At 52.1% G+C, this 25245-nt stretch overlaps 2 protein-coding genes across 4 annotated transcripts; one reads left to right on the top strand and one right to left on the bottom strand.

Annotated features, from left to right (window-relative positions):
- Positions 1-991: 991 nt before the first annotated feature.
- PCK2 (phosphoenolpyruvate carboxykinase 2, mitochondrial) lies at positions 992-9169 on the bottom strand. Of its 2 annotated transcripts, none has more exons than XM_069463741.1 (10): positions 8580-9169; positions 6596-6841; positions 5967-6151; positions 5676-5879; positions 5298-5485; positions 4822-4984; positions 4352-4570; positions 2276-2413; positions 1880-1975; positions 992-1625 (listed from the first exon to the last, which is right to left on the bottom strand). In XM_069463741.1, exons 3-10 carry the CDS (start codon positions 6022-6024, stop codon positions 1171-1173), a joined length of 1521 nt encoding a protein of 506 aa, XP_069319842.1. In that variant the 5' UTR covers positions 6025-6151; positions 6596-6841; positions 8580-9169; the 3' UTR covers positions 992-1170. The 2 variants fall into 2 exon arrangements, with proteins under 2 accessions (XP_069319842.1, XP_069319837.1); XM_069463736.1 differs by having other exon boundaries at positions 8962-9169.
- A 10988-nt stretch (positions 9170-20157) lies between these two features.
- On the top strand, positions 20158-21761 carry NRL (neural retina leucine zipper). 2 transcript variants are annotated; one of them, XM_069463726.1, is made up of 2 exons: positions 20158-20223; positions 21429-21761. In XM_069463726.1, the coding sequence occupies exons 1-2, from the start codon at positions 20158-20160 to the stop codon at positions 21759-21761; spliced, it is 399 nt and encodes a 132-aa protein (XP_069319827.1). The 2 variants fall into 2 exon arrangements, with proteins under 2 accessions (XP_069319827.1, XP_069319820.1); XM_069463719.1 differs by having other exon boundaries at positions 20158-20538.
- The last annotated feature ends 3484 nt before the right edge of the window (positions 21762-25245 follow it).

Below are 25245 nucleotides of genomic sequence, written 5' to 3'. Positions count from 1 at the left end.
TTTTAAATTTGAGAATCATGGAATAGGTGACTTCTAAGGTCCTTATTATTCTAGAAGTCTATGCTGCTATGAGAGACATGCCTATGCAATTATCATTTACCCTTGGCTCTATTGTTTACTGTGTGGCCTTGGACAAATTACTCAACTTTTCTGCCTTTGTTTCTTCCTTTGTAAAATGGTACCTCCCTTCAAAGAGTTGTTTTGTAATGTGCTCAGAACAGTGCCTAGCACACAGAAGGTGCTATAGAAGTGTCACTGTCTTAATATTGAATATGCTTTCAGGAATACTTTGTGACTCCCAGTTCTAGGTCAGGTGGGGAAAGAACAAGTTTGAGAACTGATAATGGAACCATTTCCCCTGGAAATGGGTTGTAGAAGCTTCCACATGTCTGAGTGAGAGATCAGGAATTTTAGGCCTGGAGGCTGTACTGAGCAGCTTGCTGAGGCCCTCACCTTTTTTTTAAGACCACAGGACACAGAGCAGATAGTGCCCTCTTCCAGCAATTCCTACTTATGTGACTCAGTGGTGGAGCTGCCTGTAAGACAGATCCTTTTTTTTTTTTTTTTTTTTTAGACTGAGTCTCGCTCTGTTGCCCAGGGGTAGAGTGCCATGGCGTCAGCCTAGCTCACAGCAACCTCAAACTCCTGGGCTCAAGCGATCCTTCTGCCTCAGCCTTCAGAGTAGCTGGGACTACAGGTGTGTGCTGTGATGCCCAGCTAATTTTTTTTCTATTTTTCTTTTTTTTTTTTAGTAGGGACAGGGTCTCCCCCTTGCTTAGGCTGGTCTTGAACTCCTGACCTCAAACGATCCTCCCACCTCGACCTCCCAGAGTGCTAGGATTATAGGCCACTTGAGCCACTGTGCCCAGCCCAAGATAGATTCTTGATTCTACCAGGCTATACTTCTTCCAGGGACTAGAAGACGACTGTGAGATTGGTGTTAGAAGGAAGGCTGTGAAGATGGGTGGGAAATGAAAACAGCACAAATGTGTAAAATAGATGACCATCTCTTATTATTGGACAGTGTGTGGGGGAAGGTCTGTGGCCCAGTCTCATGGCACCCAGAAGATGTTAGTTAATATCACATTGCTCATATTTTCTGCAAGTCTGGCGGCTCCCCTATTCCCAGATCGGGGGTGCTGTGACCTCTTACTGGACTGGAGCCTCAGGTCACATTCTGCGCACACGTCCCTCCAGGGCTTCCAGCTCAGCCAACACCTCCTTGGGCAGATCCTGGTTGACCTGCTCTGTCAGGTAGTTCCGAATGTCACGAACCTCCTGTTCCCAGAAGTCCTTGGGGAGTGAGAACAGCTGAGTAGTGTCTATGGCTCCGAGGCCACTGAGATCCAAGGCTCCTTCCTTTGGCACCAGCCCAATGGGTGTCTCTCGGGCACTGTCCTCCCCTTCTAACCGCCGGCAGATCCAGTCTAGCACCCGAGCATTCTCCCCAAAGCCTGGCCACAAGAAGTGGCCTGCCTCATTGCGCCGGAACCAGTTGACATGGAAGATACGGGGCAGCCGGGCCCCCGTGCGCCCCTCCATGCTTAGCCAGTGTTCTAGGTAGCGCCCAAAGTTGTAGCCAAAAAAGGGTCGCATGGCAAATGGGTCGTGCATGATGATCTTCCCTGAGGAGGGAAGCAGAATGAGTAAGGAATCTTTCTCCTCACTCTGCATCCAGCTAGAGGAAGTTGTGAAAGGTTTATGGTTCTGGATTATTCTCAGGGCAGGTGAAGAGAAGGAATAGGGGAAAGGTAGAAGTGGGAAGAGATGGGACCACTGAGGACTCCAGGAGTGAGCAGGGGGACGGTCTGGCTCGAGAAGGAAGGGAGGGAGATGACGTGGGCACACGGGGAGAGGGAGCAATGGGGAAGGCACTCACCTTTGTGTTCAGCTGCGGCAGTGGACTCAGAGCGCATGGCGCTGCCCACAAACACCCCATGACGCCAGTTGAAGGCCTCGTATACCAGGGGTACCCCTAGATTACCAATAAACAGGGTCACAGGCAGCCCTTCTCTTTGGACCCTCACTTCATCCCTTCTGGTGATCTTGACTCGTAGGCTCTTTCCTAGGACCTCAGCTATTCCATTTTCAGACCCCATGCCTGCCCTCAATTTTGCATTCACCAGGGAGAACTCTGGAGGCACAGCTACAGCTGGAGATGCAGGCTGAGGCTCCCTGAGCTTTAAGTACAAGAGGGAGGTGGGCCCTAATACAGAGCTGCACTTTTTACCCAGATGCCATGGGTAAAATGTTGTTTTTCACCCATGTTGTTTACCTTTGGGTCTGCGGCCTCCAAAGATGATGGCGTCAATGGGGACACCCTCGGGGGCCTCCCAGGCTGGGTCCATGATGGGGCACTGGCCAGCCGGGGCACAAAAGCGAGAGTTGGGATGTGCACAGGGCTCCTGGTCACCTGGCAGAGGAAATACAAATACTATCTCTTCCAAGGCCACCCCCAACACACACATACATGTGCACATGTTATTGCACAATTTCCTTTTGCCCCGTCAGCTGCCTACAACCTTGTGTGAAAAGGAGCAGAAAGAAGGGAGCCAGAACATCTCTCCCAAAAGACCAGGTTATTTAGCCATATTGATGCTGCCAGCTGAGCTATGTGAGAAAAGAGTGGGAGAGGAATTGGGAGTTCTGCAGGGCACTAATGTTTATGCCAAGATATAGGCACTTGGCATTGACCGGTGCTCAAGGGAATGGAGTTAGATATTGGTGTAAGGTTATAACAATTTTTTCCCCAGGAAAACCATTTCTTTATTTACGAGGTTACTATTTAAATAAACACCCTTTATGGAGGCATTGAAGAATTAAAAAATAAATAAACAAACACTCAATCCTAAAGCAAAAACTAAGAATGTCAGGTCAGTATTTCAGATAATTGACTTTCCATCAGCAAACCAGGGAAGACAGAATCTTCTAACCTATCAAAATGCAAACAGGAATTGATTTTAAAGCTAACAGAATTCTGGTGATTTCCCCGGGCTTGCTTAGACCCTGATGGAGTAGTAGGGCATGAAAAACTCAGGCACATAACCTGGTATTCTGGAGAGGGTTGGGACCACGTCAGTGGCACGTGCGTGAAGCACCACCGTGGGGCCTTGAATGGGCTCAGTGCCTCTCTGCTGGAGGTTGCCAGTCAGACCTGGGGAGCGAGGGAGCCACGGAGCCAAAACTCCCATCCTGTCCACCCCCCAGCTCCTATCTCCCCTCTCAGATAAGAGCCATCCCTCATCACCCCCAGCGCCGGACCCTGGGATAGGGTATCGTCCTGGGAACTGAAGCTGGGCACAAGATGCCCTAGTTATACCCCTGAATCCAGAGATGATTAAAGGCCTGGGGAACTGGCCTGTGGGGAATGATTAAAGTTTCTTGGATTCCTCAGTTGGGTGGGAAGGCTCAGGGGGCTTAATGATGGTGTTAGAGAAAATAAACGGTGATTAGATGAGCGGAGGAGGGTGACTGCTAGGCCAGCGTGGCAAACTTGAATATAGGCTTCAGTGACCACAAGGCCACCCTCCCCTGCCATGCTCTTCTTTGCCGCCCGCCCCGCCCCCCCGCGCCACCCCCACTGTCTCTGGGCTCTCTGAGTACAGAAGGGCATGGAAAGAAAGCTGAAAGTCCAAGGCATAGGGTCGGGGGAGAGACGGGGCCCCAAGGCACCCGGGGTAATGACAGGATTAAGAAACTAGCTTCTGGGAAAGACTAAAGTGCTGGTCTGATCTAGTCTGTAAGAAGGACTAGGGTGTCTGTGTGGAGAGACAGGGGAAAGGTGAGGGTAATGATACTGACTTTTAGACTATGTTCTTATATAGGAGGACAGTGAGAGCCAAGTGGCAAGAGGAGAGTCAGGACAGGGGAGGAGGCAGGCTTCCTCCTTTCCTAATGGGCCAAACTTTATGAATTATGCTTTGAGCCCAATTCCTTCTGTAGCAACTTTCAAAACAGTCCTTCCTTTTCCTTTTCCTTATTTATTTTAAAATCCAGCCTATATTTATTATGGAGAATTTACTATGTATTCGGCAGTGTGCTAAACCATTTTTACGGATTATTTAATCTTCCAACGACCTCAGGAGATAGGCACTATAATAACTACCCCATTCAACTGATGGGTAAACTAAAGCTTAGGGAGGTTAAGCAACTTAGTTGAATCACAAAACCAGTGACTGGTGGAGTTGGGACATGAACTTGGATCTTGCCTGGTACTAGAAACCGCAAACATTCATAATTTCCTGTGCCTCCCAGGGATCCAAGAAGATGGCCGGAGGTTGTGGAGAAGGCTTCTCAAATATTAAAGTGCTAAACTCTGGGGGCTGTGTCACAACTTCCCCACCCCACATACCAGGTTTCCAGGGTCTGCCCAGCCAGGAGGTCACAGTGACACCAGGTGGAAGAGGCTGGTCAATCCCCTCCCAGTACACGCCACCATCACTGGTCTCAGCCACGTTGGTGAAGAGAGTGTTACTCTGGATTGTGGCCATGGCGTTGGGATTGGTGGTGGCAGAGGTGCCAGGGGCCACCCCGAAGAAGCCATTCTCAGGGTTGATGGCCCGGAGTCGACCTGTCAGGAGGAGAAGTGAAAGAAAGGAAGGATCGACTGGGCAATGTTGACATGTGAGACTGAAGAGGGTCCTGCTCCACCTCTCCCTGGCCTGAGCTGGACCCTAGAGCTGAGCGGGAAAGGTTTGTGTCTCTAGGGTGGCTGGGGCTGCTGGAGGTATGGGGAAAGGTCTTCCTGACAAAGCTCACCATGGACATTAGAGGGGGGACTCCTAGGGGCTGAATCGAGAGTGTAATCCAAGGGACCCTCACCTTCACTGTCGAACCTCATCCAGGCAATGTCATCCCCCACACACTCCACTTTCCAGCCAGGCAGCGCGGGCTGCATCATGGCCAGGTTCGTCTTGCCACAGGCACTGGGGAAGGCGGCAGCCACATAACGCTTTTTCCCTGCAGGGTTGGTGATGCCCAGGATCTGTGTGTTAGGGAGAGGTGGGAACAGGAGGAGGTCACCAAAGGTTAGGGCATAGTCTGCAAGCAGAAGGACAGCTAGGGGTTAACATGTGCACGGCCCTGCCATCAGGCCTGGAGTAGTGGCAGGGGAAGCCCCAACATTTGGCAGCCTGGGGCCAAAGCTTTGACCTTTGAGTAGAATCTCTGCCCAACAGCCTGGCACCTGGCAGGAAGGAGGCAAGGCTGAGGCAGACTAGCCAGGTATCACCACTGCCCCCCACCCCCCCCAAATGCCTCACCGCCTACAGCTGCTGAGATCCGCACCAGGCCCTCACCAGCATGTGCTCCGCAAGCCAGCCCTCATCCCGGGCCAGCCTCGAGGCAATGCGCAGGGCAAAGCACTTCTTGCCGAGCAGGGAGTTGCCACCATAGCCACTGCCGAAGGATACGATCTCCCGCTGGTCAGGCACGTGGCCAATCAGGGTTTTCTCTGGGTTGCATGGCCACTGGCTCACCGGCTCCCCTGGGGACAATGGGGTCATGGGACTGCTGGCAGCAGCATCTCACCCCAAGCCCAGACTGCTGCCCTGGATCTTGGGAATTAGGATGTGAGAGAGGACAGGTTTTTAGGGTCTGTGGATAGGTAGGATTTGGGGCTCTCTTTGAGTACAAGAAGTCCCCTGGGTCCTCTCTTAGGCTGAGCAGGCACTCACCTTGCCCAGTCAGGGGCTGGCCCACGGAGTGCAAACACTTAACGAAGTCACCATCTCCCAGAGCATGAAGCACGGGTGTCCCCAGCCGGGTCATAATACGCATGCTGGCCACCACATAGGCTGAGTCAGTGAGCTGCACCCCAATACGAGACAGTGGGGAGCCCACAGGACCCATGCTGAATGGAAGCACATACATGGTACGCCCTGTGGAGGAAAGCATCCCCTGGATGAAGGATTCCAAACTTGTTCATACCTTCAGTGCCCCTGCCTCTGTGTCCCTGCCCTGGTTACCCTGCATGCAGCCTGGAAACCTCTCGTTCACAGCTTGCTGGAACTCAGCTGGGGACATCCAGTTGCCCAGCTGTCCATGGGCCCCACCAGCCGGGAGGGGCACCGTGTCCCTCTGAGAAGGAGTTACAATCACCGTCTTGCTCTCTACTCGTGCCACGTCCTTGGGGTCTGTGCGGGCCAGCCAGCTGGGGGAGAGGGGACTGTCAGGAAGGTGGTGGCCAGTGGGTCTCCCTCATCCCCACACCCACTTTTTCAAGTCCAACTTTGACTCCAGGTCTTCTGTTGGCCTTATTTTCCCCCCATACAATCACATCTCAGTCCCTTCTTCTGGGCTTTGTTCCATTTAAGGGGTGGTTCCCCAAGGTGCCAGGCCTCTGGGGGTGTCTGCCCCTGCCAAAAGCTCACTGAACTGGTGAGGGGGGAAAAAAAAGCAAAGGCTCTTATTTGTATCAGCTTCTTCATTTAATATAAAAATACAGACCAATCCCAGCTCCTGAGCCTGTCTCCCCGAGCTCCCATTCATGCTCATTCCATTGGGATGGTCCAGTTAAATCTGTTTTGGTGAACCCACAGTGGCCTCAGTCCAACTAGCTGCCCCCATCTCGCAGGCTGCTGGGTTCAGGGCTTACCAGTTATTGTATTTGGGGAGCTTTCGAATGAGGCCTTGTTGCTCCAGCAGGGTCAGTGTGGCAGTATTTTCAGCCTCAGTCCCATCACAGATGTGGATGCCCTCTGGTTGGCACAGGCGGGCACTTCGCTCCACGAAGTCTCGAACCCCAGCAGGCAGCTGGGCCAGATCTCCACTAAGCACTCGTAGGGTCTGGATGCTGCGGCATGATGACCAGCCCAAGGGGCTCAGCCCATGCCAGCTAAGCCTGCAAGAGAGGAAACAGGGAGGTGATGGGCTAGCTGCTGTCATGGAGGCTGAACAAGGCCTTGGAGGGGGACAGAGAGCTTGGGCTTCTGGCGAGCGTGCTAAAGCATGTCTGGGTGCAGACACCATGAAGAGCATGTTGGGTTCAGGCCACATGTATCTTGTGGCCTTTATGAGGTTCAATGAGGGTGTCCCCTGGTCAGCAAGGGACAGGTATGGCCAAGTGAGCAAAAAAGGCATATGCCCATGTCCATGTTTAACTATGTCTGGTCAATGTTTGGAAATAAGCAGGTGCCTTTAGTCTAAGTGTCAAGAAACTATGCCCAGGTGACAGCTTCATGTGTCCGGTGTTTGAAGCCTCATCCATTTTCTTCCCATTCTCAAGTATAGTTTTTTACAAGTTAATATGGCAGGTGTTTTTATTATATTTTTCTTCTGGCATGTATGCTTAAGACTGTGAAAGCCTCAAGCAAAGCACCCGGTCTTTGAGGTGGTACAGGCTTCTTCCAGTGCCAGGTTTCTAGATTAGGGCTCTTGCAGCAAGAACTGGTGACTGGACGTTGGAGTTCCAGGCACTGAATCTGCTGCTGCCCACCTGGACCAACAATGATTGCATAAAATGTTGCCATCTGGCCATCTGGTAAGTATTTTCAAACTGCGTAGAAGGCTGACCACTGGGGAATGGGTGTCACTGGCTAGAGTTCATGGCTTGATTCCCAGGAGGGTAGGGGCCCTGTTGTCTCTCCTCTCACACCCCTGGGAGAGAGAGAAGCAGGGTCTGCTCTGATTGGCCTGGACCCAAGGTGAGTGAACCAGAGACAGCAAAGGCCAAGAGAGGGAAGTTACCCTCCTCCTATGCCTGGGCCTCTCCCACCAGAAACGGCCCCCACACACCCAGGACAGAATGAGCCTGTGCTTCTCCTGGCTCTTTCCTAGAGGCCACATGCCTAGAGAGCTTTGGTGGTGGTCGTAGGGCGGAACATGAGACTGCAGGAAGCTCAGACTCAGACGGTGTAAGCTTGGGGAAGGCAGAAACTCAGACCATGGATGTGGGAGCGTGAGCCTGGCTCGGGTTTCCACCCTGGGGTGGTTTCCACTGGTCTGAGCAGGATAAACACCCAGTGTGGCCTCAGGGGCAGAGAAGGAGGGCTACTGGGACCTGGGTCTGTTCTTGCCTCAGAGAGTTGTTTTCCCTGAACATTAATTTTAAAGGCACACAAGTGTATGTAACCTGAAATTCTGTATCCCCCATAATAATAAGATGAAAAAAAAAAAAAAAAAGGCACACAAGTCTCAAGTTATCTCTTGTGAAGCCCCCATATCCTCCTCCAGTCCCCCAAGTGGTAACTTCTGCCGTTCCTCCAGGGACCACCCACAAGGCCTGGCCAAGTGGAGCTGCCTATGGGAGATATATGGGTCAATTCAGACTCTGGGACAAAAGCTGGGGAGAGGGGAGGCTACAGAGAGTAGAGAGGAGGCCGTGTAAGGGGACTGGCAGACAAGCAGGACAAGCCTAGGGGCTCTAGGCCCAGGCAGAGAAGAAGCCAGCCATGTAAGACATTAAGGCGACTTGCCCCCTCCTCCCACCTGGCTTCCACCCTGCCAACCCCCGCCCCCAAACCCCGCCCCAGGTCCTTCTGGCTGCGCTGGGCTTCCAGTCCGAGGGAGGCCAGCAATGGATGTTTACCTTCTACCTTCTTTAGGGAGCCCTGAGCTCAGTCCCCCAGGGGCTCATGTACTCTTGCCCCCAGGGCGCCACTGTTTCTCACAGCACCCTGGGGCGCCGGCTGGGAGCCCCTCCGAGGTCTGAGTTACATCTGGGAAGGAGGATACACGGAGACAGGGCTCAGCAGAGGCAAGCGAGGCGGGGGAGGAAGTTATTCTGAGAGTGGCAGATAGAGACGGCGCGGTCAGAGACAGGCAAGGCCGAGAGAGGGAGGAGCGGACGGAAACCAGGAGCCCGGCGCGGCTGACCTCCGGCATCGAGGCACAGTCGCCCCTGCGCGCCTCCTCCTAGGATGGGAAACCCGGCGGAGGCTGCGAGCAGGAGCGCAACCGGCAGCCCCGAGGGGGCGAGCGCGGTGGAAGGTGCGGGTCGGCCCCGGGCTGGGGGTCACTCACCGCAGGCCGGGGCGGTACACAGCGGCCATGGCACCTGGGCGGGGGCTGCGGGGTGGCCGCGGGAACCGAGCGGAGCCGGGAAGGTATGGAAGGCGGGGAAGGAGAGAGCGCCGAGAGGCGAGCCAGAGCTGAGGCTGGGCGGAAGGTGCTTAAAAAGGAGGCGGGCAGGCGCAGGGGCGGAACCCAGCGAGGCCAGCGCGACCCTCCCTCCGCCCCGCCTGCGGGCCAGATTCCCCGGCCCCGGGGCTCCAGCTCCTAGGTCAGCCCGGCCGCCGCCCAGCCCCCAAACCTCTCTCTCTCATTGGAGGACTGGGTCGCTCCTCGCCCCCGACTTCGAGGCCCCGCCCCCTGCATATGATGTAACTTTGAGGACTCTTGCTCCCGGGAGATAGCGACTAAGAGACATACCTTGGATGGCAACAAGCTAGGAACGAGCGGCGAGGCCCGGGGCGGGAGCCCATAGGGGCTAGACGTCTAGAAGCTCAGGGGTTGGGCATTGCCTTTCCAGTTCTTCTTGGGGACCGGCCATTCTGAGCCCCATGGTTTTCTGTTTTCCAAGGCCCCAATTGCTAAGGTCTCCTTAGTCCCCAACTCTTAAATCTCTGTTTCTTCTCTTGATCAGGGGTCCTTTCTGCCTTACCATGAAATGGGATCTCTCCATCCCAGGGAGATGGTCCCCTGCTCTGGTCATTCTCTCCCCACTGCGCTGAGGAACTCATCTGCCCCCACCCCCCACCCCCATAAAGTCCTCAGGTAATTTCTTAAGTTATGTCTCCATTCAGACATCTCCCTTCAACTTGAGATCACTGGATATCACCAAAAATGTCATAGCGCCTCAAACTCAGCCTGTCTATGGTGGGCATCTGCTCAGCATCTGCTCCCCCTTTCTGGTAATAGCACCCTGATTTTCCTTTGGGGAACCATCTCCTTTGTCTGTATGGTTACGTGGGTCTGACCTCACCCCTTCTGGGGGTAGGCTGTCAGCTGGGCCAATTTTATATTCCTCATTGTGGCCACAGCAATCAGGGAGGTTCAGGGATGGGCATGAGATCCGTCTCTGGCACTTTTTCTGTGAACTTTGGAAGCAAGCTCTCTTTCTGCTGGGGTTGCTGAGCTGATGGAATTAAGGTTGGAGCTGCGGGGTGTCAGTTTAGCCCTGCAAAGCAGGAGCCTGCCTGAGACATGTCAACGGAAAAGAAGCCAAACTCTGTAAAATAATTTAAAGAGGTTTATTCTAAGCCAAATTTGAGGACCTGGAGCCATACCCAAGAAGCTTTGAGCAAGTGGACTCACTGTGGTTGGGTTATAGTTTGATTTTATACATTTCAGGGAGACAGGGTAAAGTCATAAATCAATACGTGGAAGGCATACATTGGTTTGGCCTGAAAAGGTGGGTCATCTCAAAGGGGGGGGTGTTAAAGGGTATAGGTGGGTTTAAAGACTCTTTGACTTGTAATTGGTTAAAAAAAAATGAAGGTTTTGTCTAAAGGCTTGGAATATTTTAAGTTAACATAAGAAAGTCTGTTAATCAGAGACAAGCTACTGGCCATATATTGTGAAAATTGAGAACCTGCTGGTTTGTCTTGCATAGCCTTAGGCCTGTCTTGCATACCTTTAGGCCTGTCAAGCATATCTACAAGAAGGGGGGCGGGGCATGAGGAGGCCTGTCTGACCTCCCTCTCTTGGCTGGCACTCAGTTTTAAGGGTACCCTCTTGGCCAGGAGGAGGTCCATTCAGTTAGCCAGTGGGGGGCGGTGGGGGGGAGACTTACGATTTCATTTTAGTTCACAGATAGAAGCCAGCCTGGAAGAAGCAGAGCAGAGGAGTGGAGGGCAACAGATTCCTGATTTCACTTATAGGAATCAATAAATTTCTTCTCCTGCTCAAGCTAATTTTAAGTGAATTTATGCCACTTGCAACAAAAACAATCCTAATTCTCAGATTTCTCAGTTTTGTGCTGGAACACAGCAGGATAAGAAGAGCTTGCCTCCAGCCACGGGCATGCTGCTGGTCCCCATCTCTTCCCACTCAGGCTCCAGCCTACACTCAACCACACATATGTGTATTTGGACCTCTTCCGCTGAGTCCCTGCATCCAAACTGCAAGCAGTTGTTTCTTAGCCACCCTTTGGGCCTAAGGGTGTGCACACTGTTGGCAGCATGGTTGAGCTAAAGGTCATCATCTCGTCCATAATCATGCTCCTGCTCCCATAGTTTCCTATCTCAGCAAATGGCACCACCATCTAGCCAGTTGGCCCAGAGGGAACCTGACTTAGTCTGGACTATTCTTTTCTTACCCTCCATAGCCCATCAGACACCAATGCTTTTGGATTTGTACTTAATGATTAGTCCTCAAATCTGTGTCTATCCCCATGGCCACTGCCTTAGTTCAGAGTTTATCTCTCATCTGGCTTCAGGTAATAGCTTCCAAGGCACCTCTCCAAACACCACCCCCCTCCTTCCACTAAGCCCCCCTCCCACCTATGTGCATAAATTCACTTTGGAGAGTTAAGAGAGAGGAATAACATTTATGGTGTGGACAGTAGGTGCGCATAATTTCATTCAGTTTTGCAACAACTCTATTTTACAGATACAGATGCTGAGGCTCAGAGAGGGTAAGTCACATATCTGGTCAGCAGGAGAAATGGCATCTGAATCCAAGTCCTTTAACTCTAATTACCAAGTCCCCCCACACACCTGAAATCCTATACTATCCCCCTTGATCTGTCATTAAAAAATTAGATTATATCACCCTCAGGCTTACAATCTCTTCAAGGCTTCCTCTAACACATGACCTTCATAATCTGACTGCTATTTTGCCAATGTTATCATCTCTACCTTCCCACCTTGCCTCCTTTACTCCTACATACTGAACTCTGCAGTTTCCAGAGCACTCCTGTGGCCTCTTCCTGCCCCTTAGGACTCAAATTAAACATCGCCTGCTACATTAGCCTTTTCTGTTTGCCCCTTAGAATGAACTTCTATTTCATCTGTGTTGGTTCTATCCCATGTGTGAACTAAAATAAAATTTTAAGGCTCACGCCCCAACTGGCTGACTGAATGGGCTCCCTTGTGGCCAAAGGGATATCCCAAACTAAATTGCCTGCCAGGAGGAGGGAGGTCAGACATGCCTCATCATGCCCCCCTCCCTTCTGGAAGACATCCTTTGTAACCCATTAACAGGCCTAAGGCTATACAAGACAAACCTGCAGGTCCTCAATTTACACAACAATTATATGTCTGGTGGCTTATCTCTGATAAACAGCTCCTTATGTTAAAACATTGGAAGCCTTTAGACAAAGCTTCATGTCTTTAACCAATTATAAGTCAAAGAATCTTTAAACTCACCTATAACCTGTAAGCCCCCCCTTCAAGATGGCCCGCCTTTTTGGGCCAAACCAATGTATGCCTCCCACATATTGATTTATGACTTTCCCTGTAACCCCTGTCTCCCTGAAATGTGTAAAACCAAGCTGTAACCTGGCCACACCCTGAGTCCACTTGCTCAAGGATTCTTGGGAGTGGCTCCCGGTCATAGTCCTCAAATTTGGCTCAGAGTAAATCTCTTTAAAATTATTTTACAGAGTTTGGTCTTTTTTTCCGTTGACACATGTACATACCTATATTTTTGTACTTATCACGCTTTATTATACTGCAGTTACTTTTGCATCTGCCCAGTCCTCACTACTCAAATTTCAGTGTTGGTTTTATCCTAGCTCCTAGCAGTATCTGGCCTGTAATAGGCACCTAATAAATGTTGGTTGAATGAAAGAATGAACAAGTTCCACGTTTGTGAATCCTTCTTCCCCACCATTACTTCTTTAGCTTTAGGCAGACTGAGCAAGGGGCCCCTGTGAGGATTTCCTTGCACTGCTGATTACCCCTTATCTGCCACACACTTTTGTTCAGTTCTCTGCTGCAAGACCTCCCCCCACCCCACCCCACCCCACCCCCAGCCTGGCCCGCCAGCTGGCCCAGTGTCCAAGGAGTACCACCAGGGGGCATGGTGTGGTCAGTCTTGCCCTGGTCTGCATTTTCCCCACAGGGGCCCCCTGGGTTCATCCCTTGCATGTCTCAGACTCCCTGTAGTGGATGCTGTGGTGGGCAGCAGCCGAGATCCCCACTTCAGGATCATGGCAGTCATTGTCCCAGCCGCTGAGTGTTGGCTGGTGATGGCTTGCAGCTGACTATTTCCTTGAGCACTATTTGTGGCTAAAGGGAAGGGTCTCACCAAATGCAATGCCCCCTTTCCAGCGTCAGTGTGTATCCAGTGACTGGTTGTTATAGGGGTACAGAGGCCTAGCCCCCTTGCCTCAATTTGGGACAACTCTGAAAGTCCATCCCAACCCCAGAACTCCTCTGGGCCTAGCTGATTGCACCTGAAATTCAACTTTGCCCTCTCCCCAGGCCTGCTGCTCTCACTTTCTTTGAAAGCCTCCCCAGTAAACCACCTGTACACAAGGTTCTATCTCAGACTGTGTTTTCAGGTGCAGATATTCCCCAGACTCAACTTGGATACTGTATTAGCCCCCTAACCTGACTCTGATTCCACTGTTGCCCTTCTCCACAAACACAAAGTGCCCATGTGATCTTTTCAAACACAAATTTGATCACACCCTATTTTTGCAAAAAACCCTTTAGTAGCTTCTCAGTTCTCTTAGAATAAAGCCCAAATCCTTAACGTGGCTACCAGGCTGTGCATGATCTGGCCCCTGCTGACTTCTCCAACCTTACCTATCATAATCCTTCCACCTTTCTAGCTCTCTAGTCTCTGGCTACATTGGTCTTTTTTTCAGTTGCCTGAACACGTTCTACCTCTTTCCTGCTTTAGAGCCTTTGCATGTGTTGTTCCTACAGCCTGGAATCTCCACTCTCCAGGCAGGGTCCCCTGACCAGTCTCAGTTTAATGTGACTTCCTCAGGCAACCTGTCCCTGTAACATACCACTCCCCACCTCCTCATGTTAGATTAGGTCTTCATGAAATAAAATCTCATAGCACCCTGCCCTTCCCCTTTCATAGCACACTCATCTCAGTTAAAGTGGGTTGTTTTTATGTAGGCATATCTCTAACATATGTAGGGCCTGGGGCAAGAGTACAAATAGAGGCCCACAAACCTTGTGTTTAAATATTTAAAATGTATAACTCAAGTGAACAAACTGTTAAACAAAATATGTTTTATTCTTCTACCTTGAAAATATATACTTCATAATGGTCTCAAAGGCAAGGTTCAAATTTGGATTTTATTTGGAATCCTCAGAGTTCTGCACCAGAATGTTGGTGGTGTAGGGAGAGACAGTTTTGGCCACTGGATCTCAGCTGGACCCACTGCTCTTCCCACCCTTGACACCATCTTGGACTGCAAGGGGCTTTGGGTGCAAGCATGTGGACCTTCTGTCTGCCCATCCCAACTGTGTCCATAGCCAACTGCAAGCAGCCACCCCTTGGCCACCCTTTGGACCTCAGGATGTATGCATCAGCAGTATGTTCTAGCCATGAGAGGGCAAACCCAGGGAAGAGATCCATGTGGGCCCTAAAGGTGGGCTTGGGCCCTTTGGGTGGGGCATTCCTAGAAATCTGGAGTGTGGTCTTCAGGAGACTGGGGTATGGGCAGAGGAGAGTTGTACTCCTCACCCATGGGGTGAGACACAGCAAGAGGAGGGCCAGAGTGGAGCCTTCTAAAGCACAGGGCCCAGGGCAGGGGCCACTCTTGCCTGGGCCTAAGGGCAATCATTTGATGTTTCTCTATTTCATCAGTCTGTGAGCTCCATGAAAGCAGGGCTGGTGTCAGTCGAAGTTACTGAGGTATTCCTAATGCCTAGAGCAGAATAGGTGTTTAATACATATGTCAATGGTAAAGAAGCCAAACTCTGTGAAATAATTTAAAGAGGTTAATTCTGAGTCAAATTTGAGGACCATGACCCAGAGCCATGCCCAAGAATCCTTGAGCAAGTGGACTCGCTGGGGTTGGGTTATAGTTTGATTTTATACATTTCAGGAGACAGGGTAAAGTCATAAATCAATACATGGAAGGCATACATTGGTTTGGCCTGAAAAGGTGGGCCATCTCAAAGTGGGGGGGGTGGGGCTTGCAGATAATAGGTGGGTTTAAAGACTCTTTGACTTGTAATTGGTTAAAAAAATGAGGCTTTGTGTAAAGGCTTGGAATATTTTAAATTAAGATAAGGAAGTCTGTTAATCAGAGACAAGCTACTGGCCATATGTTTGTTATATAAATTGAGGACCTGTAGGTTTGTCTTATAGCCTTAGGCCTGCAGTGAGTTACAAAGGATAGCTACAAGAAGGGTAGGGGGGCATGATGGGGCACGTCTGACCGCCCTCTCTTGGCTGGCAACTCAGTTTTAGGGTGTCCTCTTGGCCAGGAGGAGGTCTATTCAGTCAGCTGGTGGGGGGCGGGGAGCCTTACAATTTTATTTTAGTTCACACATATTTGTCAGTGAATGTAGGAGGTGCATCAGGAAAAGGTTTGAGGATTTGGATCTACTACTGAAGATCTAGATACCAAGGGGCAGAACTAGGAAGGAGAACTAGTCTCACAGGTTTCCAAAAATGGGGGTTCAGGACAGGAGATGAGGGTGGCATCCTGGAATGCTGACTCTGTCTCATCTCTCCTTCCTCATCGTTTTCCATCCCACTCCTGCAGGCCCTTTGCCTGCCTGGCCCTCTTTCCTCATGGTCCAATATCCCTCTGTCCATATCTTCCTACCTTTCTGTCCTTTGGCCACTGGTCTTCCTCTGCAGCTAACTGTGTGTCTGTTCCCCTGCATTGGTTTCTAGTTCTTGGTCCCCAATCTTACTTACCTCTGTCCCTATCTTCTGTCACTTTTGTTCTTCTGGTCCCTTGTTCCTCTTCACCTTTCCTGCTGTCCCTTACTCCCTTCTTGGTCCCCTCCTGGAAGACTTCCTCTCTTTCTTTAGTTTCCCATGGCCCTTTGCTCATCTCTTCCATGTGTCTGCATCGCTCTCTCCGTTTAATCCAAATCCCTGTGGAACCCCTGACTTGTTCCGCCCTCTCTCCCAGGTCTATACTTACTGCCTCCTTAGCTAGTCTCCTAGCCTCCTTTCCTCTGTTCTGTCATTCCTGGAGACTGCCCTGGCTTCATCTTTTTCTTTTCTTTCTTTTTTTTTTTTTTTTTTTTTGAGACAGAGTCTCACTCTATTGCCCGGGCTAGAGTGCTGTGGCGTCAAGCTCACAGCAACCTCAAACTCCTGGGCTTAAGCGATCCTTTTGCCTCAGCCTCCCGAGTAGCTGGACTACAGACATGTACCATCATGCCCGGCTAATTTTTTTTCTATATATATTTTTAGCTGTCCAGATCATTTCTATTTTTAGTAGAGACAGGGTCTTGCCCTTGCTCAGGCTGGTCTCGAACTCCTGACCTCAAGCCATCCTCCTGCCTCAGCCTCCCAGAGTGCTAGGATTACAGGCGTGAGCCATTGCGCCCGGCCTGGCTTCATCTTTTTCATCCCAACTTCCCTGTCCTCAGTTGCCCTTGAGCCAGTCAGTCTCAATATTTATTTCCCAATCTCCAAGTAACCCCCTGGGAAGGGCTCCACCTCCTGGGTTCCCACTGGCTGCTGCAGCCTCTCCCCTCTGTCCTCTTGGTCCTTTCCTCTGGCCTGGCCTGAGTCCATCTCTCACTCCCCTGACTCCTTTCCCTGGTTAGTGGTGCCTGGTCTGAGCCCCTCACAGCTCAACTTGCCTGAGCTTGTTTAGTCTGACTCCCTTAGCCCGTTAGCAGCTTAGCCCTCCCACCTCCTTTGAGCCCTCCAGTAAACAAGAGGATCAGAGCAGATCTGACAGCTGCTGGATGGGGGCAAGTGTCTGGCCAGGCCAGAGCGTGCATGAAAAAGGGCCTGTATTCAACACTTCCCCTTCCTTCCCCAACCAGGGAAATTCTGGTGTCTCTTTCCTGAGTGTCTACCATAGAGCTGCAGTCCACGGGCTTGTGTGTGGTTCCCTGTTTCCGCAATCCCTGTTCCTGTTTTGTGGTTGGTTCCCAGGCCTTAGGCTTTTTGATTCTTCTGAGAAATCAGCACTAGATCGGGCAATCACACACAGAAGCCTTTTTATCTGAATGATGATGATGATCACTGCTCCATAAAACAAAGGCTCAGGGGTGGGAAGAGAGTGATGTCACCTGATCTTCTAATATGTGTGTAGGGAGCTGGGTTGGCTATAGACATTCTGTAGACCAGGGTTCTTAAATTTTTGTGCACATCAGAATTGCCTGGAGGGCCTGTTAAAATACAGATTTCTGGGTTGCACCCCCAGAGTTTCTGATTCAGTAGGTTGACTTGAGACTACAGAAATTGTGTTTCTAACAAGTTCCCAGGTGATACTGATGCTGCTACTCTGAGGATCCCATTTTGAAAACCACTATCTCAGATCATCTGCATCTGTCAGCTCTTCCCCAACACCTGAGGCTGGGAGGTATTTTTTATAACTGATGACCCCTGGGGCTGACAGACACCCATGTCTCTCTCTGGGTTGGGAAAGAGGACTCTTAACCCCATGGGAATATTTAGGTGTCCTCAGAAGTTAGGGAATAGCCTTAACTCGGAGTTCTATTCTAGCACAGACCCTATTTAAACAGCTTCGGACAGGTTTAAACATCTCCTTGGCTAATTCCTAGTATCTCTGTTCCAACTCCTACTAGGGGATGATAGCTCTAAGAGGTGTTAGGGGATTAGGCTGAAAATGTAGGTCACCCCCCAGCCATCTGGGAACTCGAATGAGTGAGTGAGGAGGAGAGAGGGGCAGAGACACACACAGGGAAAAGGTGAGGGCGTGTGAGGGCAGTTACAAAAGTGTCTCTGATGGACTGGTGGTGACTAGATTTCAGTGTTCCTTAGTGGCCCGGAAGGAAGGAGCAGAGTTCCCTGTTCTCTCTTCTCCTTCTCCCAAGCTGGTCTGCCTGTCCTGGGGCAAGAGTGGGAGAGGCTGAGGATGGGATGGCCCAGTCCTGGAGGTTCTCCCCGGGGAAAGTTGCTTTTCTTTCCGATGCGATGGCTAAGAGGGGCATAACGCCAGTCAGGGTGAAGGTGGGGCAAAGGCAGAAATGGGAGCATTCTTGAAAACAGAAAGAGACCCAACAGTCCAGGTGAGAGTGGGTTCAGGAGAGCTTGTACTCCCCAAAGACACTGATGAGGGGCTTTGGAAGGTGAGGGCGTTGGGAGCTTCAAGTGGCAGAGGGCTGAGGGTTGTGTTCACTTGGAGGGGTGCTGGTTGGAGTCCATTTGGCCCTCTGTACTGGGGAACCAGGAGTCAGATCAGTGAGAAGCTTTGGTGGGAAAGACACCCCTTTCCTTCTTTGAGAACAGGCATACTTGTCCTCTCCCAGTCCCCAACCCCCGGGCCAGTGAGATATGCAAATGATCCCCTTACCTCATTGGTTGGAGGCCTGAGGACCACAGATGACCTCAGAGAGCTGGCCCTTTAAGAGTGCCCTTTGGGCTCTGTGCCCACAGCCCCCTTGTTCTGAGCACAGAGGCACCAGGCCCTGCTCCATGGAGCCTCCAGTCTCTGGGGAAGCTGTGCCTGCTTGGCTCTGGCACTGACCACATCATCTCTGCCTTCCCTAAAGTGAGTATGCCCAGGGCCCACCGGGGTGCCAGGCCTCTCACCTAGAGTCCCCTTCTCCAGCACCTGCTGTCTGCTCTCTGTTGTCTGTTTTCAGCAGTCCTCACACTCTGTGCCCTGCCCCACTCCCACCCTGACTGGCCTATGTCCCCTCACTGCTATCACATCAGAAAGATGAGCAACTCTCCCCACTTACCTTTCCTTGTACGTCCAGTGCTCCCTGGACATCTCTCTCGGTGTCTCACTGTCTCCTCCTGCCAAGGACCAGTTCCTTCAATCCGTGCCTTTGTTTCCGTCCCTTCCATCCTCTCAAAGGTGAGGGGCTCCATCGAGAGGACAGCAACCCTTCCTTGGGAGAGAAAGAGAGAGGCCTGGGGGTCTGAGATGTGGTTGGAAGGAGGGCTACCTAGGCTTGGGCATTGAGATGGAGCCAAAGTCTAAGCCCTGGGGAAGGGCCCTCCCTGCCCTGCCCCTTCTGGATGTGGGGGTGGGGCTGTTGGAATAGGGAGCTAGGTGAGAGCTTGGGACTTTCAGAAGGGTCTCCGAGGTCATCTCAGAGGTTCCTAAGGTGAATATGTGCCACACAGTTGCTAACAGAAAGGAGAGTTCCTTGGTGACACAAGTTTGGGACACTCTGTGTTGAAGTTGAATAGATGGTTTACCGAAGCACTTCTTGGATTCAATATGCTCTTGTGCTTTGTGAATCTGCAAGAGGTGGGCAACATTTCTCAAAATTATCTTCATGGGTATTCTTCAGAACTAGTGTTCCACAGAACACTCTGTGGGAAATGTTATAAAGCCTGGCTGAACAGAAGGGAAAATAGGTCAGAAAGGTAAAGATGACCTGCTCAAGTTCACATAACATGGCAAGTTCTGAATAGGAGGGAAATCAATCTTGGAGAGATTGGCCTTGAGGACAGATGGTGACCACTCAGTCCTGATCTTTTTAAAACTAATTCTAGGACCTTTCTTTTTTACTTATAAAGTCTCTTGCTCATATAAAAAGGATTCATTGATTGATTAATCCATAGAATAAATGCACACTGAGGACAGCACCTTCTATATGCAAGGTGCTGTCCTTAGTGCTTTGAGAGGTAGAGAGGTATAATAGCACATTGTTGTTGTATCTTAAAATCCACATGCCTTCCCACTGTCCTAAAATATACACATACTCTGTCACAGTTAATTAAGCAATTTTTTTTAATTGCTTGGAAATGGAGTGATGCCTCCTGAGATGACAGAGCCTCTCAGCATGTCTCAGCACTAGGCTGGGAGCACTGCCATATTGCTCTTGTTTTTCATAGATTCCAGAGGCACTAGTAGGGCAACAGGCTGTGCTGTCCTCTTGCTCCTTCAGGCCTTCAGATGCTTGTCCCCTGTCAGGAGCCCCTGCCACCTGAAAGGGTGTCCTCCACCTGGAGGTGACTATGCAGGAAACAGGGATGCACCATCACTCTGGCCTCCCAGAACTCTGGCTCCAGGGCACTTGGGCTTTGGGGGAAGAGGGATTTGGAGAAGGGGGTGGCAGGCAGCCTCTATGTGCTCCAGACTGCTCCTCTTTTTTGCAGGTGCACTCCTCGCAGGCCAGCCCCAGAATGGCACTGCCCCCTAGCCCCCTGGCCATGGAATATGTCAATGACTTTGACTTGATGAAGTTTGAGGTAAAGCGGGAGCCCTCTGAGGGACGGTCTGGCCCCCCCACAGCCTCACTGGGCTCCACACCTTACAGCTCAGTGCCTCCTTCACCCACCTTCAGTGAACCAGGCATGATGGGGGCCACAGAGGGCCCCCGGCCAGGCCTGGAAGAGCTGTACTGGCTGGCAACTCTGCAGCAGCAGCTAGGGGCTGGGGAGGCCCTGGGACTGAGTCCTGAAGAGGCGGTGGAGCTGCTGCAGGCTCAGGGCCCAGTCCCTGTTGAGGGTCCCCACAGCTACTACCCAGGGAGCCCAGAGGAGGCAGGAGCCCAACATGCCCAGGTGAGTGATCAGCAAGCTGGGCTGAGGGACAGCCCAAGAGAGGAAGGAGAGTCGGTGGAGAGGCTTATGGACTGGAGAAAGAGAAAGGAAGAAGGGCCCTTGAAAAAAATCAGAGAAAACTAAATTCTGCTCCTCTCTTTTTTCAAAATGGAGAGAAATGAATAGGCTGAATCAGGAGGAACAGGGAGAAGATAGAAGAGGACCCAAAGAGGAAGGGTTGAGTTGGGGAACAGGCGATTACCGGGTGTGGCGGCGGGGAGAGGGTAGGGGGATGGGGGGGCGGAAACCAAGGAAAAGGTGGTGTGCAGAATGGATTGGGGTGAAGATGGTGGTTCAGGTTGGCCTTTTCAAGACTTTGTGCTTCCCCAGCACCCAAGCTTCTCAGGAAGGATCGGGACACATCCTATTAATTATAGACACAGACGGGGGTGTTGAGGGCATTAGGGTGTAATCCAAATCCTTTTAATGTCACAGGGTTGTGGCCTTCAGGACTGGGAGACGTGGCACGTTGGAGGGGCGGGGTCTGTCTGGGCGCGGGACTCGCTGGGCACACCCGGCCTGGAGCCGGATGCGGCAGCCCGCGGAGGGGGGCGCGGGATTCAGGTGCGCGACTGGCTCGCCTGACCGTGGGAGGCAGGGCCTGCACCGTGGGGCGGGCCTTAAGGGGCGCGAGTCTGGTGGCGAGGGCCGGTGGGGGCGTGGGAGGGCAAGGCAAGTCGGGACCTGGGGCGGGGTCCGGACTGCGCTTCTGTAGGAGGACGAGCGTTCTGGTAAAGGTGGGAGCCGGGGGCGGAGCTTTCCCGAGAGCCCGGCCGGGGTGGCGCAGAGACCTCAGTGGGGAGCCGAGTGAGACCCGGCGCCGACCCGCCCCCCGCACTCTCCTTCCGCAGCTGGCAGAGCGGTTTTCGGACGCGGCGCTGGTCTCGATGTCTGTGAGGGAGCTAAACCGGCAGCTGCGGGGCTGCGGGCGCGACGAGGCGCTGCGGCTGAAGCAGAGGCGCCGCACGCTGAAGAACCGCGGTTACGCTCAGGCCTGTCGCTCCAAGCGGCTGCAGCAGCGGCGCGGGCTGGAGGCCGAGCGCGCCCGCCTGGCCGCACAGCTGGACGCGCTGCGGGCCGAAGTGGCCCGCCTGGCACGGGAGCGCGACTTCTACAAGGCTCGCTGTGACCGGCTGACCTCCAGCTGCCCAGGGTCCGGGGACCACGCCCACCTCTTCCTCTGAGCCGCTCCGGGCGCGGGGTCCAGTAGGAGGCGGGCGGGTGAGTGGGGCGCACCACCCAGGAGGCGGCTGCACTGTTCATTGGATCATTACCGAGAGCCTTCTGGTCCCAACCACACCCTGTACGACCACACAAATACCCCAAACCTCCTGGACCCTCAAGGCAGGCCCGAGTTTAGATGCTGGTCATTTCCTGGGAGAGCGGTCCCCTCCTCTCGCTCAGACTCACAGGACTAGCACACTGAGCTCTGCAGGTGGAAGTGCGGTGACCCAGTGAATGGGAGGTGGTAGAGTGGTGCGGCTCCCCCCTCAGTTTAGGTTTTTTTTTTTTTTTTTGAGATAGAGTCTCACTCTGTTGCCCAGGCCACAGTGCCGTGGCGTCAGCCTAGCTCACAGCAACCTCAAGCTCCTGGGCTCAAGCAATCCTACTGTCTCAGCCTCCCGAGAAGCTGGGACTACAGGCATGCACCACCATGCCTGGCTAATTTTTTCTATATATTTTTAGTTGTCCAGCTAATTTCTTTCTATGTTTTTAGTGGGGGGGGGAGGGGAGTCTCTCTCTTGCTCAGGCTGGTCTCGAACTCCTGATCTCGAGCTATCCTCCCGCCTCGGTCTCCCAGAGTGCTAGGATTACAGGCGTGAGCCACCGTGCCCTGCCTCAGTTTAGTTTTTAATTCAGGATTTTCAACCTGTAATGCATTAAAGCTGTAATTGGCAATGAGGTTGCATTTTCATTCTGAGGCTTGTAACTTCCCCACTTTAGGAATACTGTATTTTCTAGATTTCAATACCTAGTAGCTAGCCAGACTAGGAACTCTGTCCAAAATGCTTTTTCCCTGCCCAATCCAGTGGCATTTAGGGCCCAGATCAGCAAAGGCCTGAGGGCGGGTGGTGTGGGTTGGGAGAGAGCCTTGGGCAGGAGTTTGGAGACCTGGTGCTAGTCCCAGCTCTTTCATGGGATCTCTCTGTCACCTTGAGCAAATCGATTGCTTCCTGGGCCTCAATTACTTTATCTAATCCTCATTTGGATTGGATGACTTCTGACATCTTTCCAGTTCCGGCATCTCCCCACTGTGGGAGTCCTAATGGTCTTCCCAAGAAGTCCCCAAGATGACCTCACCAAAGGGACAGCCTGGGCAGTGGCTGAGCAGCCCAGGAGAGGAAGCTTGGCTTCTCTATGAGCACACACAGGTCCCTGCTGCTCTCGCCAGGCTGCTTCAGCCTCCAGACCCGCATAGGGTGCCCCTGCTACCTCCTACCTCTCTGCAAGCTGAGGTGAGACTTTTCCTGGGATGGCAAGGAGCTGAGAGAGTGAAGCTTTTGTGAATTAAACTTCAAGTCCAGGCAGAACTCTAATGCTATTGGCTAAATGTTCTTGCAATTTAAGAAGTGTTCATTCTTCATCCCTGCTTTAGGCTACTGTTTTGTGTGTACGTGGGAGAGGGAGAGAGAGAGAAACTGGGAAGTCCCCACCTGGAGCTGAGTGGCACATCTCAGTTCTGGAGAGCCAATAGAAATGGGGTGGAGGGGCGGGCATTGGGCCAGATGGATCCTCTCCCTCCCACCACCACCACCAAGCCCAGAAGCTGCAGAGGCCCAGCTAGGCCTGCCCGCAGCTGTCCTGGTCGCACAGTTGCCATGGTAACCCAGCCCTCCAGTTCAGCAGCCTAATAGGAGGGCCAGTGGGGGCTCTGGGCAGAGCACAGGAATTGAGCTGAGAGCAGCCACCTCACTGGTCACTGTAGTCTGATCTCTAAGGGACATAATAAATGGGAGAAGCGGCCAGTCAGGCAGGGGGGAAGAGGCTCCCATATGTCTCTCTTCCTTTCTACCCCCTCGATCCACCTCCTCCCCAGCTGTCTCTTCTCTTCCCATCACAGATCTTACTCCCTCCTCCCCCTTCTCTAGCCCAGCTTGTCCCTCCTCCACTCAGGACCCTGCAAAGGGAGTCCTCTCCACCAACCCCCTCGGAATTTCTCTCTTCTCTGCCTTCCCCACCCCACCATTGGCCGCTGGTTGTCCTCTCTGGCTCTGGATCCTCTCCGCACTGTGAGCCTCTCCTCCTTTGTCCTCTTCTACACTCATTGTTGAAGGGAGGGTCCCTCCAGGAGCCCAGCTCTTTCCCCCTCACTGAATTTCACCTGTGTCTGTCCTCACCTGCTCTTTAGAGCTGCAATCCAGACCCACTACTTTTCCTGCTCACCTCTCTTACCTGCACAGCACACAAGGGCAGAGATACCCATCCACAGGCCCTGTATACACAACTAGGCCACATATACAGTACACACACCTGGGTCTCAAGATGATAGAACTGGGTCACATGGAAATACCTCCAAAAAAAACCTTGCAGACTGTAGTGATTAAGAGTGTGGATGCTTTAGTCAGATGGGTCTGGGCTCAAGTTTCGGTCATCAGCTTTTTGACCATGAGTGAGTTAAATCAAGTCTCACTTGCTTTGTCAGAAAAATGGGGAAAATAATGGTAACTACCTAGTGAGAATGAATGCACTCAAAGAAGCACTTAGCGCAAAGTATGACACTAAATAATAATCTTTGCTGTTGTTGAAGTTATCATTAAGAGTATGTAGCTGGACTTCCTGAACCATTAAGGCCACATGCCTGGAGAGTCAGGGATGTGTATACATGAACACACACATTCACACACCCAGGAAACCAGGCTGTACAGGCCTTAGATGCCCCTTCTATTTTCCCAATTCGCTGGCAGACCTGCTGCCTCTTTAGTCCCCCTACACCCTCTCCTGGCCCGCCCCACAGCTGTGTGGGGGCTGGGGTTCAGCCTCTGGGGAACTCAGTGGGGCCTCTCTGGAAACAGCTGTAAGGGGGCATCAGCCTGCCCCCTCAACAACCCCTTATTGTCCCCCCATCTCCTGTAATTAACCACTATGGTGCCTGGACCCCCAGGTTGGGAGATGAGGGTGGGAGCAACTCAGGCCCCACTGGCACACAGTTGGGATAAGACAGCAGAGACGGCGGCCTGCCTGGGGAGTCAGGCTCAGATTTTGGAAGGCAGCTATGCTCACCACTATAGCACCAATGCCACACTGGGCTCAGATTTTGAAAGGTGCTGGTCCTCCTTATTTATTTATTTATTTTCTGAGACAGAGTCTCACTCTGTTGCCCAGGCTAGAGTGCCGTGGCATCAGCCTAGCTCACAGCAACCTCAAACTCCTGGGCTCAAGTGATCCTCTTGCCTCAGCCTCCCGAGTAGCTGGGACTACAGGCATGCGCCACTATGCCTGTCTAATTTTTTCTATATATTTTTAGTTGTCCAGTTGTTTAATTGCTTTCTATTTTTAGTAGAGACAGGGTCTCACTCTCACTCAGGCTGGTCTCGAACTCCTGAGCTCAAACCATCCTCCCGCCTGGGCCTCCCAGAGTGCTAGGATTACAGGCGTGAGCCACCGCCCCCCGGCCCCTCCTCATTTCCTGTGCGACTTGGGTACTGTGGACTGCCCAGTGGGCATCTG

This window comes from Eulemur rufifrons, chromosome 2, assembly GCF_041146395.1.
Source record: "Eulemur rufifrons isolate Redbay chromosome 2, OSU_ERuf_1, whole genome shotgun sequence".
NCBI lineage: Eukaryota > Metazoa > Chordata > Mammalia > Primates > Lemuridae > Eulemur > Eulemur rufifrons.
The sequence above is the reverse complement of the archived record's forward strand: the minus strand, read 5'-3'. Positions and strand labels throughout refer to the sequence as shown.

What these genes read in the sequence shown, in the direction of transcription:
- PCK2 (XM_069463736.1), bottom strand. Translation starts at nt 8,990, where the DNA reads ATGGCCGCTGTGTACCGCCCCGGCCTGCG. An exon ending in CTCCCCAAATACAATAACTG is followed by an intron (nt 6,152 to 6,595) that starts GTAAGCCCTGAA and finishes CCTCTCCCCCAG; the next exon opens with CTGGCTGGCCCGCACAGACC. An exon ending in GGGCAGACCCTGGAAACCTG is followed by an intron (nt 2,414 to 4,351) that starts GTATGTGGGGTG and finishes TTCCTCTGCCAG; the next exon opens with GTGACCAGGAGCCCTGTGCA.
- NRL (XM_069463719.1), top strand. Translation starts at nt 20,158, where the DNA reads ATGGCACTGCCCCCTAGCCCCCTGGCCATGGAATATGTCAATGACTTT. An exon ending in CAGGAGCCCAACATGCCCAG is followed by an intron (nt 20,539 to 21,428) that starts GTGAGTGATCAG and finishes CTCCTTCCGCAG; the next exon opens with CTGGCAGAGCGGTTTTCGGA.